This window comes from Penicillium verrucosum (assembly GCF_028828655.1).
Source record: "Penicillium verrucosum strain IBT 35672 chromosome Unknown utg000001l_segment0_segment0, whole genome shotgun sequence".
Classification (NCBI taxonomy): Eukaryota; Fungi; Ascomycota; class Eurotiomycetes; order Eurotiales; family Aspergillaceae; genus Penicillium; species Penicillium verrucosum.
Genome location: NW_026643210.1, coordinates 11885198 through 11902140, shown reverse-complemented (window position 1 = coordinate 11902140; position 16943 = coordinate 11885198). Strand labels below are relative to the sequence as shown.

Below are 16943 nucleotides of genomic sequence, written 5' to 3'. Positions count from 1 at the left end.
AGAGCATGGCATGTATTTGTAGTCTCAATATCCCACCAACTGATTCCCGAAAATTATTTTATATCATCATAAAGACGAGATTCAAAGCTATACCTCAATCCCCGGAGAGACATCATAAGACACCCGACTAATTCCCTTTTGCCGACTGATCTTGCGGATAACAACAGACCCAACCAAGCTCGTCCTCGCAACATGAGTACCACCACAGGGATTGTGATCGAGCCCACCTATACTCGCAATCCGGGTACGACCCTCTTCAGCACCCTCCCCATCCCCAACCTGCGCGACACCCTCCAGCCAAGAAATGAGAATGGGCAGATCCAGCCGTACAAGCTCATCCACCTTCTCCTGAATAACTGGCTTGTGCTCATTATACAACAACCCCTCATATTCCATCGAAGCCTCCCTCGGGAAATGATTCGCCTTGACCTTCTTCTTATCCGGCATCAGAAGCTGCATAGCTAGTCCGACGATGTGACCAGCTGTATGGAGCCGGGAATGATAATTGCGTTTTGAGTCCTCGACCTTCTGCACGACAGACTGGCCCACGACGAAGGAGGAGGTGACGTCTAGGAATTTTCCAAAATGAAGAAACCGTCCATCGGACGTCTTGCGTACCAGCGAGACTTCAAATGTGGGATCTTGGTCTACTGGTCCAATTGCGCCGGTGTCGCTGGGCTGTCCGCCGCCTTGTGCGTAGAAGATAGTCTGGCGCATGGTGATTGCGCTATCTTCCGCCGGCACGTTTTTCGCTAGGTTTCTTTCTTCTTCGGAAAGTGAAGGTATTGACTGGGAGGATAGAATCTCCGTGGTCAATGTCCGCAGCGTGGCATCATCGAGGTACACTGCCTCTGTTCTTGGGACCTTGGTTGGCGCGTTAGTGGTGGCATATCGGGGTTAAAGCCGGAGATTTAGTACCATTATTCTTACAGGTGCTTCCTTTGTGCCTAGGGCCTTCTTGGAGATACTGCTCAGGGGGAGAAGTTCTGCTGATATGAGAAGACTTTCCCGTATGGTGGGTCATGTCAACCAAAGGGCTGAATGCCTCAATATTCAGGTTTCTAATATCATATTCTTGTCGCGGATACCGTCATTAATTTAGAACATTTTTCTTGTCATTGATCATTCTGGAATCCATTTAAGGGTATCAGTAATACTATATAAAGATATCTAACCCATTATAGAATTGTATGTGTAAAAGGCCTGTGCCATGAATCGCGACAAAAATGCAGAAGTTCAGGAGAACTGGGAATCATATCAAAACAGGTCGTGAATAAAACGTACAACATAGGAACGGACTAGATTGAGGACGCGAAACCAAGTCGAGGAAACGCAGCCAGAAGCGAAGATCACCTCATATGTAGATCCGCTTATTTGGGAACATCTTCGCTAGTTTCATAGTCGAGCTCGGAAACCATTGTGCCCTTAGCAGTCTTCCGGTGCTCACGCTCGATGGCAAATTTGACGGCATCAAAAACATTATCGCATATCTTCCTGGGTGGATAACGCGGGACACCACCATCCTGGTAGACGCCAGTCTTAACCAAAATCGAGAACCAGTCATTTTCCGTGGTCTCGTTGAATTCATTGGTACCACGGATATCAGACTCCGGAGTATCGCCGATGAAGTACACGGTAGACGGCGATTTGTCGATGCCGCACGAGTCTTTTCGCCACTTTTGCAAGAGCCGGGTGGCAAATGCATAGGTTCCGAGTTGCGGCTTACCGAAGGCGATAGTGTTGAGGTCTTTACCTGTGATAGCCGCGTAAACGGCCTCGAGGGAAGCGCGCAGCGCTCCCATTCCAAGACGTGAATGTTCATGCGATGTCGACCAAACCACATCGGTGTGCGAGAAGAAAACCGGTGGACCTTCAGTAAAGATCTCCGACCGTGTATTCAACCAGCCGTCTTTGGTCATGAGACAGTCCAAAATGATTTGCTGATCGCCGGCCCAGTCGCGACTATCTGCGAAGACGAAGATTGCTTCGATGCGGACATTGTCTAGATCGAGCAGTCGGGAATTATCGTGCTCTTCATCCGTCAACGTTCGGAACGGCGTAGTGTCGTGTCTTGTCTTGATGATATCTCCCGGTGTGATCACATCCTTGAATCCGTATCCTTCGGCCACGACCCGGCATTTCTCACCCTCGCCACCAACCACCAGGACGGTGTGGTATCGCTGTGTCATTTCGCGCATGGGCGTGTGGCCACAGATGAACTGGCCTGGGTCGACTTCTAGGTCGAGTTGTTTGCTGAGATCGAGGCATCGCTCTTTCTCTGTCTTTCCGCCGCCGTTGGTCAAGAAAATATAAGGACTAAGATATTACCGTTAGTTGTAAATTCTCCTTCTATTGGAAATTGTTACCCCTCACCAGGGGTGAGGGGTAACATAGGAAGAATATAGTTAAAGGATAAAAAACTTACACTTTGACTCCATGAGGGTTTTCACCGTTGATATACTTCATAGCATCAACGGCTTCAGGGATAGACTCGCCTCCCTTGATGAGAACACCATCGATGTCGAAGGCTAGTGCAAAATCATCGCTAGTAACCTTCGGAGGGTGTAACATAGGTGTGTTGATTGGTGAATCCTCAGATGAGCTCTCGTGTTTGGTCATATTGGATTTAGATTTGAAGAGATGGTTAGAAGTAGAAGTCATGAAATGCTTAGGGACGACGACGTTGGGTCCATAGAGATCGGTCCGAGCAGTGCTCTGGTCAAGTCGGACTCTTTGGGTTCTTAATGTATTCGTAGCCATTCTGAGACGAAGGGTGTGGGGCTAGCGGGTACAATATGACGATGGCGATCGCTGTCTTATAATCAGTACTCTTGAATGTCTCTTAGATGTCTCCGTTGAATGTCTCTGTCAAATATCTTAAAAAGGGAGTCACACAAGTTAAACAAGCTAATCCGATCCTTGCGATATGTAGTATGCAGTATGTAGGTGCTGAATATGCAGACAACTTGATGTACTGCAGGATCAAATAGGCAGATAAATGTACAATCACTAGGATAAATGAAGCATGTGGGGTGGGAAACCAATGGCCATTAATATACAAAGTAGCAGACCCAAAAGGGGCACTTTGCATCATCGACCCTTGTTACCCCAACAAGTTTAGGCTTGGACTTCGTCATTTTCCGTGGGTCTTTTTTGGATCACAACAAATCTGAAAATGTCGATCCACAACGGCAAATTCTTGGCACCTGTTGTAGGTGTTGTTACCAGTCGAGTTGATGACGCTGATTTGATAAGAAGTTCGGATTTAGAAGGTGGTAGTAGAATCAGAACCAATGATGATGATAGGATTTGGCACGATATGACAAGACCAGACTGATTCAAGTCTTTTGGCTTGCTTTAAGCCTGATACTTCAAGAAGCATATCCGTTTGGAAGTATCGCGTATTCCGAAGGCCTTGCAATGGAGTAGAGGCATCCACAAGGCATTCACAAGGCATCAACCAGGCATCAACCAGACATATATCAGGACATTGACGTCATAAATCCGGATCTCATTCTCAGGAACGAAAATCAAAACCACAGCGAATTAACAAATTAACAAATTAACAACCATCCATGGGAATAAGGCGCCAAGAGAAGAAGCCCGAGGTATATTTTAATGCTCAGCCAATGGATACTTCGATGTCCCTAAACCAGGTCTAACGAACCCGTGGCAATATGCGGGATACCTGCCAGACTTGGTCAGAGAGTCACTATGCGTGCATACCGTGAACGAATCACAAGATCCCGCTTACTGCCGGCATAACGGATTCAGCCCTTAACAAAGAGATGCAAGATGGACCGGGCGTATTCTAGGGCGTCATATGCGGCTATCCATAGCTCCGTATAGGGAACCTTTCACCCGGGTGATATGTATGGACGGGAAAGGAAGCCAAACTGTTAACTTCTTAGCTTGAGTCCGAGCACAGTCTGTGCACATAGATTGGAGGGAGGGGGAGAGTCACAATCAACAATCACGGTAGGCAGGCGAGTTGTCATTGGGTTGAAATGAGTTCGGGCCTAGGTTGGAAGGTTTTCACAAGCCAAATAGAAAACGTATATCTCTGACTGGTGTTTCGTTGTCTAGGTGGATGTTGGAATGAGGTTTTTGACAAGAGGCCTGGGGGTCTCTTGAAAATAAAAATAAGCGGAGATATCCACCAAGAGATGTACAATGCACATCCGACACACGAAGATCACGATCGACGGAATCTGGGGAAGGACTTGGCTTTTCCACTACGTTGTATATTTCTTGTCCTCTTGGAGATCTTTATTTGATGTTATCTACACAGTGGAAATATCTGTAGGATCAACCACCTCTTTTTCGCAGCCACTAGAAGCTTACTGGTAGGTAGCTATGCAGGTTTTTCATGTTCTTCGGCACAGTATAGTCTATTTCAGCGCAGGATGAAACGACCCAGGCAGAATCTCGGGATATAAATCAAAAACAGAGAACGAAAAATAGTTATGACAGTCGAGCAATATATTGAGAGGATAGGGAAGAGAGATATATCTGTAGAAAGCTACAACCTGGAAAGATCCTCAACCAAGAAATTTGCACTCAAAGGATCACAAGCAGAACTCTTAGAAGATATACCAGACTTAATATAATTTAATTCACACACATGGAACAAGTTATGCTGAAGTTTGATACGGATATTCTATGCACTCAAATCCTCGGCAAGATCATCCATGAGAGCATCAAAGTCCATTTCATCGTCAACATCGGCCCAGTCATCAAAGAACACGTCCTCTTCTCCGAAATCGTTCTCCTCCCAAGGAAGTGTCAATGGTTTTTTTGGATGGTAGAACATGCGGTGGTAAAACGACAGACATTCGCAAGAACATACGTCATATTCAGGTAGATCAAGAGGATAAGGAACGGATACCATGGACATCTCCACATTCAGGTTCGCAAACTTGGTTTTCCAAGTGTTGCCCTCCTGACATATCTCGGTGGTGGGTGGGTGGAACTTGTTCGGGTTGATTGATGGAAGGTGCTCCATTATTTCTGGTACCTCGCAGGTAAAGCGACACAGCTTTGGGAGTTTCCCGTCTTTCACCATCTCGTAGATAGCTGAGGGAAGCCAGGCCTTCACTTCATCATATCGTATCGTAAGACTTTCGAGACTCAGCGGCAGAAGACCATCTTCAGGATCCAGTTCCATGCATTCCCTCCCTACAAGTGTGGTGAGTGTTGTTGTGAGGTGCTTGAGGTGCAATAGTTCACCAAAGTCTGTCTCGTACTCATTACCCCAGTAAAGATCGTAATCCACATATTCCAAGGAATGGTCGTGTGTGAGCGCCGATTGAATGTAACATAGGGCTTCTTCATCGGGGTTTAACATCTCCTGTGGCCTAGGACCTCTGAAGGTGAATCGCTTCAAAGCTGTTGGGCGCTCGAGGACTATTTGGACATCCAACGGATTTATGTTGCAGTTCAAAAGGGTTAGTTCCTCCAGAGGCGATTTAGATATTGTTGGCGGAGTCCCAGACCGGGACATTCGGAAAGTAGCACCAGTGATACAGAGTTTTCTTAAGCCTGGGTGACAGAAGAGTGCTTCATTGAAAACTGGCAAGCATCCGCCATCCATCTTAGGATTGTTCTCGTTGTGATCATAGTCGCTTCCGATGTGACCTAATAACATTAGTCCGATTCAGGTGAGAGAGTCAGTTGTAATACTCACAAACACGCAGAGCGGGCAGCCCCGGCGGGTGTTGAAGAGAAGCGTGCCAGAACAAAGTTTCGACCGCGCTATCACGCATATAACTAAGCTCGTTGTCTGGAGGACTGAACGACGATTCTCCTGAAGGCCCATATCCCAACTCTCGGTACTGTTTGACACTCCCTGATCCAGAGCCAATATCTTTCACCCATTGAATCGTGGCTTCATCTCTGGCATGTACACTGGCCCACCGAGTAGAATCAAACGGCCTGGGATTTCTTCTTAAACTCAAGTTCTCCAGATTCGGTAAAGTCACAGCCGTCTTGTAAAATTTGAGATGACGGTAAGACCAGAACTCTGATCCAGTATCCTGCTTGTGTCGAATCTCACGAATGAGTGGTGCTAACTCTGGGCGCTTCTCTATCGTGAGAGCAAGACGAGCACCGCTTTCTGAATTGAAAAGGCGAAGGGGTCTGCTGTAGAGCTGAAGGTCAATTCTGGAATAAAGCACCGAACATGTTTGAGCAAGTCTGCTCAGGTGTTGAGCAGATTCTTCATCATGTAGGTATTCAATGATGATATCCCAGAGTTCCAGGGGAAAGATTGGTAGTAATGTGGATCTCTGGACGAACGTCCGCTCCGTTGGACTGGCCATTGAACATGGACCAACAGGACGATTGAGTAATAATGAAGTTCGCACACGTCGGAAGATGATGTGAAAAGATGTAGAGGATGTGCACGGATGATGGATTTTCTACTCTTTTTTGGCGGGACCCCAGTTTCCTTATCTAAGCCCCACCAATGCCGGGCTGCAGGCCTGTACGCTTGACGCGTTTTCGCGTTTCCTTTGTATATTTATATGTATATATATATATATATATATTGGAAGCTGGTCTTTGAGAGCTGAAGTGATTTAAACTTGAAGAAATATAAGATATAGTCTATTAATACGAGGCCACGTCGATCTTCCTTGGATGTTCTCCTGCAATAACAAACAAATTCAAAAAGTCCAAAGCTCTCCACCCGTATGAAAGAACATATGAAAGAACATGGTAATATACAAAAGCAAAGTCTCACGACGATATAATCCCGCTTACATCCCACCTGGGCATCAAAGGAAACAATATTTACTAATCAACACGGAGAATCAAATCACCGCCTCTCCTCGACGGCGTCAAATTCCGACTAGTCGGAGAAACCCTATTCGACACAGGGCCGACCTTCTTCTTCGGACTATCAGGATAATGCACAGCACCCGGAAACGTATCTGAAGGATACGGCAGTTCCCCAGACGGTTCTCGAGACTTAGGCGGCGCGTTGGTGCGTCCACGCTGCAGCCACAAGTCATCTGGGCAGTATGGCGCGATAACTTCGCTGGGCGGTTGTGGACTGTTGCGGATCTGGACACGTTTGATGTCATTTCCGCGTACAATGCGCGGCCTGGATATTATCTCCGAGCCTGGGGGGAGGGTTGACGAGGATGGGGCGGGCGCCTGTCGTCCTGGTGATGGGCTGCGGTTGTGAGTTTGGGTCTGAGTGGTGTTGGCGGGGGGCGGCTAGGAGGAGGTTTGGGCTGGCGGAGGAGTAGGAGGTTTGTGAGGCTTCAGATGTTTCGTTTGGTGTAGCGCTGCTATCTGATGACGAGGTTCCGAAGGCTGGATTGGGATTGAATGGAGGTGCCAGGGCACTCGGAGCTCCTGACCTTGGTTTAAAGTTGCCTGCTGGGAATCCCTTTTTGAATGCGCGTGGATTGGCTGGCAGTCCTGCGAGTTTCGGCTGGATCCCTGGCCTTGGGGAGTTGTTTTGCATCATTCCTGCTGCTGCTGCTGCCGCCGCCGCTTGTTGACTTTCGTCTTCTTCAAACAGAGTCTCTCCACTAGGTGGCCGGTGACTCCACTTTAGCGGCTTTGGGTATAGTCCAGCTGTAGGATCTGGGAGTAGTCGTGCTACGCTGTGTTGTGACGATTGTGTCCGGGGCGAACTTTCCCAGTCCGAGTCGGAGCTGATGGCAAACCCTATTCGTTCTTGCCTTTTTGGTTCTTTGCCCTGGCCTAGGTTATGTACCGTGGCGGACTGCGGTGAGTACCGCGATGGTGGTTGAACGCTTGCTATCGAATGGAAAGTACGTGACCGCTGTAACATTGTCTCGCGGTCACTCATTGGGCTGTGTGATGACCCTAGACCCAACCCGTCGGTTGGGAGCCGTGGCATCGGTTTCAAAAAGTCAGAGGGCTCAGACATGGCGCCTCCGATCTCAAAAATGTGTGTCGCTGCCTGTTCCCGCTGTTTTCGTCGCCATCTCTTGCAGCAGAAAAATACAGCAACACCAATGATGAAAGACGCTGCCACACCTGATGCTACTGACATTCCAATGATCGCCGCTGGAGTGATACCATGATCACCTTTCTTATTCGTATCTTCAGAAGAGTCACTGGAAAGTTGTTCGGCGGAGGACGTTGGCTCAGCTTGGGACCCTGAAGATGAAGAAGCATAGAATGTCATTTCAGAAGTTTGACTGGAAGTAGTTGACGTCGGTGTGAATGCCGATGTCGCTGTGGATGTCGTCGCAGAGACTTCCGAGGTGTATTCAGTTGTTGAAGTTGAGCTGGTTGATGTTGTCTCTGTAGTAGTTCTTGCATCACTCGTCATCATTGTACTCATATCAGAAAAGACCGTCGCGGTAATCGTCTGGTGTGTTTTCGGAAGAGCTTCAGATACCGAGTCGCATATGTAATAAGCCTTTGACTTTGCGATGACTGTCTGTGAGCACACAGACAGAACACAGCTCAAAGCCGCTTCCCCCAATGTCAGGCTACTACTTGTCTTGGTACGACAAAGGCACTTGATATTGGACGGTGACGTGCATTCCAGGGGTGTGTATTCGGACTTGATGAAGCTATCGACGCAGTCCTTGGCACAGTCCGGGACCATGTCATACAGGACGGAGTTTGATGCATCGCTAGAGGTATCTTCGACGGCAGAGCAGAGTGCAAGTAAGAGGAGGATCGCGATGAGTATCCTGTGCATAGGAAGGAGGAGCATGCTGCGGTAGCCCTATACATGTTTACCATGAGCGACAATCTGTCATGTATGCTTATCCCATCAACCAACCTTGTAGATTCCTGCATGGGAGTGATTACCCGTGAAGAATTGTACATGTGGTTATCATAATCGGTAGGTGTGTCTGCGAATTGAGTACCAAATGGCGTGAAGGTAGCAAAATGGCAAAATGAGCATACAAGGCCAGAAAGAAGAAGTAAATGCCAAACAAACGACCAAAAGAGGGACTCCAATCTAGTTAAGCACTAAGTCAGTATGCGACATCATTATACGCGCGAGGCAAAATTATCCATGACGCCCATCGGCCGTAGGGGCCAAGTAGCTACGTTTCGACATCATTCTGAAACGCATTACTCGAGGCTGTGTATGTATGGGCGCTAGAGTGAAACCCCATGGCATTTGAAATAGTAGTAAAATCCTCCCCGGAGACCCCAGGACGAATCGCTGTAGAGGTAAAGCGCCTTGTCAGGATGGGGGCCTAATAAACGGCTCCGATACGCGCCGGCCCATCGACAGCGCTTAGGCTGCAGAACAAGTTGTGGATAGCGCCGGGCTAGGTTTCAGATTTCTCAAAATTAGTGGGGAGTTACTGGGATTTATTATTTTGGGCAATTCAACGCTGTGCTATGTACATCGTTGTACACCGTAGTTGGGTTCGCTTTCGGTCTGTCTTGTATACGCGACAAGAAATGATAACGAACAGTCCGGAATAGGCATAGTAGATTCTCTTTAACAAACAAATCTCACTATAAGAATCATCTAGTTATCTAAGATCATCTTTACTAATTACTCGTGAGCCCTTATGTTGGACAGCTACGAAGTGTAGGGTCCCGAAAGTAAGGAGGGAGAGAGTTGATTGCTATGGAGAGGAGAAACTGCTAGATATCTACTGCCGAGGGGTGATGCCTGAGGCACCAATATGGGGCCTAAGGCCACCACAACACCTTATACTCTTTATACTCAATGACAGACCGAAATCTGACCTAGACCCTCCTCCGGAACCAGATTCCTCCTACTGATCCTTCTGCCTTCCGAGGGCCTTCAAAAACTACTATGGGAACAGTTCTATGATAGGAGATACGAGTGGAAGACCGTAAAAGATAAAAAATAGAATCATTCGCTGGTTGATCATCTAACACGGAAGAAAGAACCAAGGACAAATGCCCACGCCCTGTGAGAGCGGTAGTATCCCGATTCTCTCTTTCCTCCTCCTTTCAATTGAATTTGTAACCTGATACGCCTGCCCAGGTGGCCAGTGGTTGAATCATGATGCCGTAAATGCACGTTGGAAAACTTATTCTTCCTCAACAATGTTGTTCCCCGGTCATTCCCATTCGCGTTTACCATCGTAGCTTCCTCCTTCGCGGGACACACATGTGCTTGTTCTTCTTATCCTTGAGGGATCCGCTAGACAGGCTATTTCTGAGATCGAGAAGGTAAGAACTTGCCTACCAAATTCGAAGTTAAGATCACTGCTGCGTATGCGTATGAAACTAACTTAGAGGCTTTGTCTCCTCTCAACCGTAGAACTAGAGCCACTACTTCCGGTCATCGGATCCTCCCTTGTCCGAACCTAAGAACTCCCGAGGTCCGGGAAGTTCCTGACTTAGCAAGCCGAGAAAATCTACCATTCCGGGACCGACTTGAGGATAAAGCCCAAGATTTTTCGTTTTTTACTTTCCTCTATTTTCTTTTCTTTTTTTTTTAACTAACTAGCGCTTAATTTAATCCAATCATAACTTAACTTTATTTATAAGACTAAAGGTAAATAAAATATATTTTATTATTTTATATAGCAACCTTGGAAGTAACCGGAGTAGTCCGGAGTAGTCCGAACACCTTCTAGCAAGGGTAAAACTATATAACTACCTTAATCTTCAGATCTATAGTAGAGTGAACCTAATTCGTTTACTATTCTACTTTATCTTTTAGTAGCTCCTTAATTACCTTTTGGAAGCTAAAGAATTCCGGCGACAATGTATATACGAGGCACATTCCCTCGCGATGGCTTCATTTTGTCTTTTTGCATTCCCAGTCCAACTATCAGTCATTCTTTTCTGCTCGTTGGATTAGCCATTCTTTTTCGCTAACAAATAAGGTCCACAGGGCCCATTATGTTACGATCAAATCTTGTCTGATTTGCTCTTTTGCAAGTTGCGAGGGATTCTAGGCACTGTATGGAGTATGGAGTATGGAGTATGGAGTACCTAGAAACATCCAATTTACATGTTCTTTCCTATACCCTACAAACAAGCAGAACTCGGAAGTTTATAGTAAAAGTCCCATTCCCATGAATTCATAAAGACTAGCCAACGGCTGGCATTGGTACGAAACAAAGAAGCCCCAGAGTCAAACCGTGTGAGCTGGTATCATTCAAAGAAAAAGCAAGAACCCGCAATATCGAGCAAGACAAAGGAAAAAAAAGCAAAAAGAGAAAAAAGAAAAACATAACGATGCGACCACACAAAGTATTAGGGAATTATGGACATCATGTCCGACTCGTGCCGGACCGAATGCCAAGCGGGGGAGGCTGCATTAGGCTAGTCTCAACCGGACCTCCACGGAATCACGCTGACTTCCGACGTTCAGGATATCGAATCGCACTGACCCTTACTCAAAGCGCAAGGCAAGAAGAGTAAGGGTTGATGTGAAATTAGTCGCAGTGCTCATTTCGCAAGGGATATTAGTCTTGGAAAGCGTTGGTTGGGAGGATGTGTGGGAGGTGGGTATCTCTAGTATTTGAAGATAATGTAGCTGTAATATGGTCAGCATCTGCCACGAGTGGCTGGAAACTCATCAGATAGTCACATACATGGCGTGAATGACACCAGGGATCCATCCCAGAATAGTCAATAAGATGTTGATCAGGAAATCAGCACCACATCCGCGCTCCAGGAAGACACCCAGAGGAGGCAGGATAATGGCAAAGATGATTTTGCAAATATCACTGTTGACGATGTTAGTACACTGGACATAGTCTCACAGGTAACAGCGCGACCTGGGGTGCTGGGAGTGAGGGTGGGAGGGTGACAGGGTAGAAGCTCGGACTGTAGAAACCACCTAGCAAAGACAATGGACAACTTACGAAGCAGTGAAAGGCATTTTGGGTAGATTTGATGGAGATTTGAAATGTTTAGGGAGAAAATGGGAAGGGAAAGTGGACGGAGGGAAAGTCTTAAAAGGGAGGACTTAAGAGAGCTTGGGTCATTACATCATGGCCCGCCACTTTTGGTGTGGCTCATAGAAAGAGAGAAAAAACACTTATCTTGGCATATCAAGGCACCAACATGCTACAGTTGTGGCTTAGACAATGACCGGTATTTTGTTTTTGTTTTTGTTTTTGTTTCTTATTTTTGGTCTCTGTTTATTTCTCTTCATATTCTAATGTTTTAATTTTAACTTGGTTACCACTCCTCCAAGTATTGTTACATTTTATCTAGGGTTGCCAAGATAATGATCTTCTGTATTGGCGGCTATGACCAATACCCCGAAGGTTCTCTCACCTATCCCGTTCATTCTTTTGCTTGCTGCCTAGAGGAAGCTTGGCGCCATGTATTAGCCTGCATTTCTATTTTCTAAATTTTATGTTCTATATTTGACCGTATGTTGCGTATGTTGTACAGTACTTCCTACAGAGTACTTTGTTGCCTCTGCTTGTACATAGTATGTAGCTATGCGCCCATGCTGCAGTCTAAGTCTCATGATGGTGACGATCTCTTAAAAACACCGTCACTTCTAAATTTGACGAGAATCTTTACTTGGTTAGGTCTGCCAAGTACTTGCTGTACAATTGCCGCTAAAAGTTCCCGGTCGTGGCCAGATAGCTCAGCCCTATTATGGGGCCCCTTACCCCCCCACATGCCAAGGCGCCTGGTATCGGTATCATGTGGCTGGCGTTTATGACTTCATTGAAACAGAAAAGTGACTGGGGACAAGGTTAGTGACAGAACAAAAGTGATAGGAACTAATGCAAGGGAATATATACACGCGTTCTATACCAAATTAGAAGGGAAATCCCTACTATACATATCGTAGTCAATAGACTGATCAAGTCGGTTTTATAGGGACATCTAGACCTGCCACGATAACCACAAAATCTGACCCGAACTATCGATTACACGGCTCCTTCCCTAATGTCATCGGTCAAGTCCCTAGATATCCATCTGACTGCCAATATTATTGGTCATTGACGGTTCGATGGGTCCTGGGGTCCACTAGTATGTACATAGCCCCGGGAATTGGGTACGTTAGGTCGAATAGGAGTAGTACTATTATTCAGCCCTATTTCGTGACTCGCTACAAGTGGTTCCTTATTTTCTGCAAGAGATCCACGCTGCACACTTGGTGTATGGTGCTGCTGCTTTTGTGGTGTGCCCGACAGCCACACCTGCATGTTCTTCTGAACCCCTGGAACACTGGTCTAGATTCCCCTTCGACTTCTCTAGCGTCTTGTAAGCCGTAGGCACCCACCCTGCCTCAACGTCTAGTTGGATAGTTCTCGTTCGTACAACATATGAAAGATATAGGCACCTTTTGGGACCTGGCCATGGCTGGCGCGCTGCATCGTCAATACTTCGAATTCACGTAAACCTTGAAAGTATAAGTATTTGGCGAACCAGAAATGCGGGCCGGTTATGTAGCCTTGCCGTGTGTTTTAAGTAGTCTTTTTCTGAGTCGTTTTCGATGTCGTTTTGGGTGTCTTCTTATTTTGTCAATTTTATAGCTATAAATACGAAAATGTAGTAAAGTGGGTAAAATGTACCGACGACTTTTTTATGCATAACTAGGATAACATATTCATGGATGTATGCGATGCTCTGTAGTCTTCCCTGGAGGTTCTTGCTTAAATGGAGTTAGCGTGCTACATTGAGGCTTCACATTTCCACGCCCTTTGTTCCGCAAAAGGATAAACTTCGCTTAATTTCGAGTAAATAATCATGGAGCTCATGTCAAGTATGTTGGGTTATAACTAACTAGTTAATGCTCGTGCATAGAACTGTACATAGTGCCGACTACGGTGGAAACAGATGTTCCGCTCCGCGACTGACCCACTATCCTCCGCAATGACTTCCGCGTTTTCCTAATTGGACCAGCTTTTACCTTGATATCTCAATGTCAATGAGATTCAAACAGATGAGGGTAGCCCTCAATTCCGGACGCCGGCAGCTTGGGGGCTCAACCCAAGTCCCTGGAAGCTTCGGTCGTGCAAATAGATGGTACGCGACACATGGGCGGCCTTTGGCACACACATGGCTCACAAAGACAGCAGAAGAGACAGTGAGCAAAACCACATTTCTGCACTTTGATATTCAAGCTAAATAATAAAAGACACCAGATGATATTCTGTCCAGTCTTCCTTCAGTGCCTGTGAGCCCATCAGCTGCGCCCGCTTCTGTCCCTCTCCTCCTCGTCACCCCAAGCTTCGCCCACTGGCTCGATCCTTCTAGCCCTTTCTTGTCGCAATTTCTCAGTCGCCTTTACAGAAACTCACCGAGAAACGATACTCTCTATGCCGTTACAGCTGTGGTTGATGCGCTCCCGAATACTACATCCGAAAACCCACATTTAAGTGAGTCCGAAGGGCTGTCGCTTCTGGCAATAGGGCAATCAGGAGTCCAGGCGAAGGTTGCACCACCCCGTCTCATCAGAAGCTCTGCTAGTGAGGAAACAAATCTATTGTTTTCATTTCGACCCGAAGTGATTGGTCCAACCGGCAAGGGACCTGCGCACGAGATCGGATTGCGCCTAGCCAACACTATATTTGTCAATGGGAGAGAAACCACAATCTTTGGTACACGCTGGCTTTGGGATAAGACCTCAAGCGGATATACCTTGGACAGTTCGATGGATTTCACAAGCTGCATGGTTACAGCTACTTCCCAGGCTGTACATACCACATTGGAGTTGCCATTGCATCCGGTGACTGAACGACGAAGAGTCATGACTAGCATGGGAAACATTTTACGGCAACTAGCAAAATCGACGGATCTGACGTCGACGGACACAATGCCTGCTTCGTCAGAACTCGAGAGGGAGCTCCCGCGTTACATCGCAGAACATAATATTATTGACCAGCGTGTATCCGTATGGGCGCTTGTCGAGAAACCTGACTTGGATGTGGCTGATCCAGGTTCATCTACTCATGATCGCTTGATCCAATCTCTGCGCCAAGGTGGAAAATTGCATCGTGTCATGAGCGGTGGAGGCGGATGGGGAAAGAAGCAAGGCCTCCTTTCGCTGGATCCTGAAGTCGGCTTCTCAGGGACTGCCAACCATGATGATCTTGTCACATTGAGTCAGGTTTTTGATCCTGATACCACACAGTTGGACACACTCCCTTCTATTGATAAGGGGATTACTGTAGATGATCTATCTCTCCTTTCACAGGTTGCTACTGCGGGGGATTATATTCAGTTCTTTGTGTCGGTAGAACCGACTGGGGCACAGGGCAATGTTTCAAGCAATCGTGACTCACAGGAAGAGCCTATCAGTTATCACTTTGGAATGGTTGCAGACTCTATGGAACTTGAGACACATGAAGCGGATGAAGACAGCAATGGGGTCGTTTCTCTGCCTCACACCTTTGGAGCATTGTCCGAGAAGGCGATTGCTTACTCGCAGCCTATCAAAGGAGAAATGGCGTTAGAGTCATGCACGAAGCTAAATATTCCAGGATCTCGAGTTGTCCTCGAAACTGTATAAAAAAATCATACATGTACAATAATGCAATAACTACATACGTTTTTAGGAAGCGCCGAAAAAGATATTCAGAGAAGACACCCGTATCATTATCATTAAAAGTTGCATGAGGGAGGTATTGGTAATTTCCTCGCCCGTTGTTATGTCAGATCGCTTCTGTGGCCTGGTCATGGTATCTTTGTGGCTTCGTAAAGTTGCGTTGAGGGTCTTCACACAAGCCGAATGCCCTGATACCCCAGCTGAAGATCATCCAAGAGTTGTGCTGCATATCCTTCGATCTGATACACAGTGTCGGTGTCATAATGAGAACCGGCTGTAACAGCATGAGCTGGTAGTGAGCACAGGTAAGGTCCCTCAGCGCGGAGTGGTGACCGTAGGAAACCCATTCGATCAACAACAACAGGACCATCAAACGGAGAGGAGGTGGACGATGTTGAGCAGAAGCCCATTAAAATGAGCGCTCACTTGCGAGAAGGAAGATATAGCTGCAGCTGACGAAGATGACATGTTAAAAATCTCAGCCTCAACAGTGAAAGGAATTCAGGGTGAAAGGAAATAGATTCAGAGTGAAGAGGGATAAATAGGTGAATGGCAAGGCGTTTCATCTGTCCCTTCTTTCTGATGATCAGTGATAGCGGTTCTAGTAGTGATTCATAGAGTATCTCCCTGTGATTCTAACCATTTCTGCGAGATCTTGGCATTTTCAAAATGCTCTTGGGAGTGTGCATCCTTGATCTTGCACCGTTGAACGATCCTTAGCTGGAGGTGACGAACGAGAGTGTACTCGCTGGTGCAGCGCCGTCCATTCTCATCAAGGGAATCGCCATATCGCTTTATGTGGCTGTAATACCTCTTGAATTCCGTATTCCCTTTTTTGGTACTGGGCAGCAAATTGTCTGGCTTCCTTTGCAAATCCTGACCCTTTTTGAACATCCGTCAATGTCTGAGATTGATCTTCATCGATGGTTAGGTCAGTGATGTTTGCTCCATGTCACAAGATACGTCGCTATAAAGACTCACCCTAAAATAGCGGCCAAGAGATCTGGCAATTTGGTCTTCCTAACTAAATTTAATGTATTGTATTGAACATTATAGCTCTGGTTTTCAATTCTTCCTTCTTCAACTACCCACTCTACAATACAATATAATTCAATCAGATTCAAATTCAGTTCAGATTCAGTTCAGATTCAATTCATTTTAGAAGTCCCTATACTTACCTAGGTATATAGTGAATCCTAACTATATAATACGTATTATTATAGAAGGCTTCTTCCGTCTAAGAAGGGAGTAAGATCCGATTATTATATACGATAATACTCCTAGGCATACTACTAAAGAGACTCTTGATTTCTTCGAGGAGCTTAGGGTTATCAGTAGTTTCACGAATGACGATGAAAGATGGCGAACCTGAGAGGTATGGGTAAATGTGACCTCCAGTGGTTGCTCCCAGTATTTTGGTCTCCACCATGTAGATAGTAGTTCTCTTCTTCTCTCCTTGTGCAATAACAGAGTTTTCCAG

The 16943-nt window shown here is 46.3% G+C and overlaps 7 protein-coding genes across 7 annotated transcripts; 1 reads left to right on the top strand and 6 right to left on the bottom strand.

Annotated features, from left to right (window-relative positions):
- Positions 1-87: 87 nt before the first annotated feature.
- N7516_004363 (Translation elongation/initiation factor/Ribosomal beta-barrel) lies at positions 88-921 on the bottom strand (the record flags this gene model as incomplete). Its single annotated transcript, XM_057217083.1, has 2 exons — positions 88-864; positions 919-921. The coding sequence occupies 2 exons, from the start codon at positions 919-921 to the stop codon at positions 88-90; spliced, it is 780 nt and encodes a 259-aa protein (XP_057078966.1).
- A 449-nt stretch (positions 922-1370) lies between these two features.
- On the bottom strand, positions 1371-2760 carry N7516_004362 (phosphatidyl synthase; the record flags this gene model as incomplete). Its single annotated transcript, XM_057217082.1, has 2 exons — positions 1371-2316; positions 2426-2760. The coding sequence occupies 2 exons, from the start codon at positions 2758-2760 to the stop codon at positions 1371-1373; spliced, it is 1281 nt and encodes a 426-aa protein (XP_057078965.1).
- Positions 2761-4660: 1900 nt separating this feature from the next.
- N7516_004361 (uncharacterized protein) lies at positions 4661-6320 on the bottom strand (the record flags this gene model as incomplete). The annotated part of the gene is made up of 2 exons (XM_057217081.1): positions 4661-5637; positions 5687-6320. 2 exons carry the CDS (start codon positions 6318-6320, stop codon positions 4661-4663), a joined length of 1611 nt encoding a protein of 536 aa, XP_057078964.1.
- Positions 6321-6795: 475 nt separating this feature from the next.
- On the bottom strand, positions 6796-8823 carry N7516_004360 (uncharacterized protein; the record flags this gene model as incomplete). Its single annotated transcript, XM_057217080.1, has 3 exons — positions 6796-7034; positions 7096-8719; positions 8806-8823. The coding sequence occupies 3 exons, from the start codon at positions 8821-8823 to the stop codon at positions 6796-6798; spliced, it is 1881 nt and encodes a 626-aa protein (XP_057078963.1).
- A 2569-nt stretch (positions 8824-11392) lies between these two features.
- On the bottom strand, positions 11393-11863 carry N7516_004359 (YqaE/Pmp3 family membrane protein). Its single transcript, XM_057217079.1, has 3 exons — positions 11811-11863; positions 11538-11672; positions 11393-11479 (listed from the first exon to the last, which is right to left on the bottom strand). The coding sequence occupies exons 1-3, from the start codon at positions 11825-11827 to the stop codon at positions 11458-11460; spliced, it is 174 nt and encodes a 57-aa protein (XP_057078962.1). The 5' UTR covers positions 11828-11863; the 3' UTR covers positions 11393-11457.
- A 1980-nt stretch (positions 11864-13843) lies between these two features.
- Positions 13844-15427, top strand: N7516_004358 (uncharacterized protein; the record flags this gene model as incomplete). The annotated part of the gene is made up of 2 exons (XM_057217078.1): positions 13844-14002; positions 14054-15427. The coding sequence occupies 2 exons, from the start codon at positions 13844-13846 to the stop codon at positions 15425-15427; spliced, it is 1533 nt and encodes a 510-aa protein (XP_057078961.1).
- Positions 15428-15633: 206 nt separating this feature from the next.
- N7516_004357 (uncharacterized protein) lies at positions 15634-15873 on the bottom strand (the record flags this gene model as incomplete). The annotated part of the gene is made up of 1 exon (XM_057217077.1): positions 15634-15873. One exon carries the CDS (start codon positions 15871-15873, stop codon positions 15634-15636), a length of 240 nt encoding a protein of 79 aa, XP_057078960.1.
- Positions 15874-16943: the final 1070 nt, after the last annotated feature.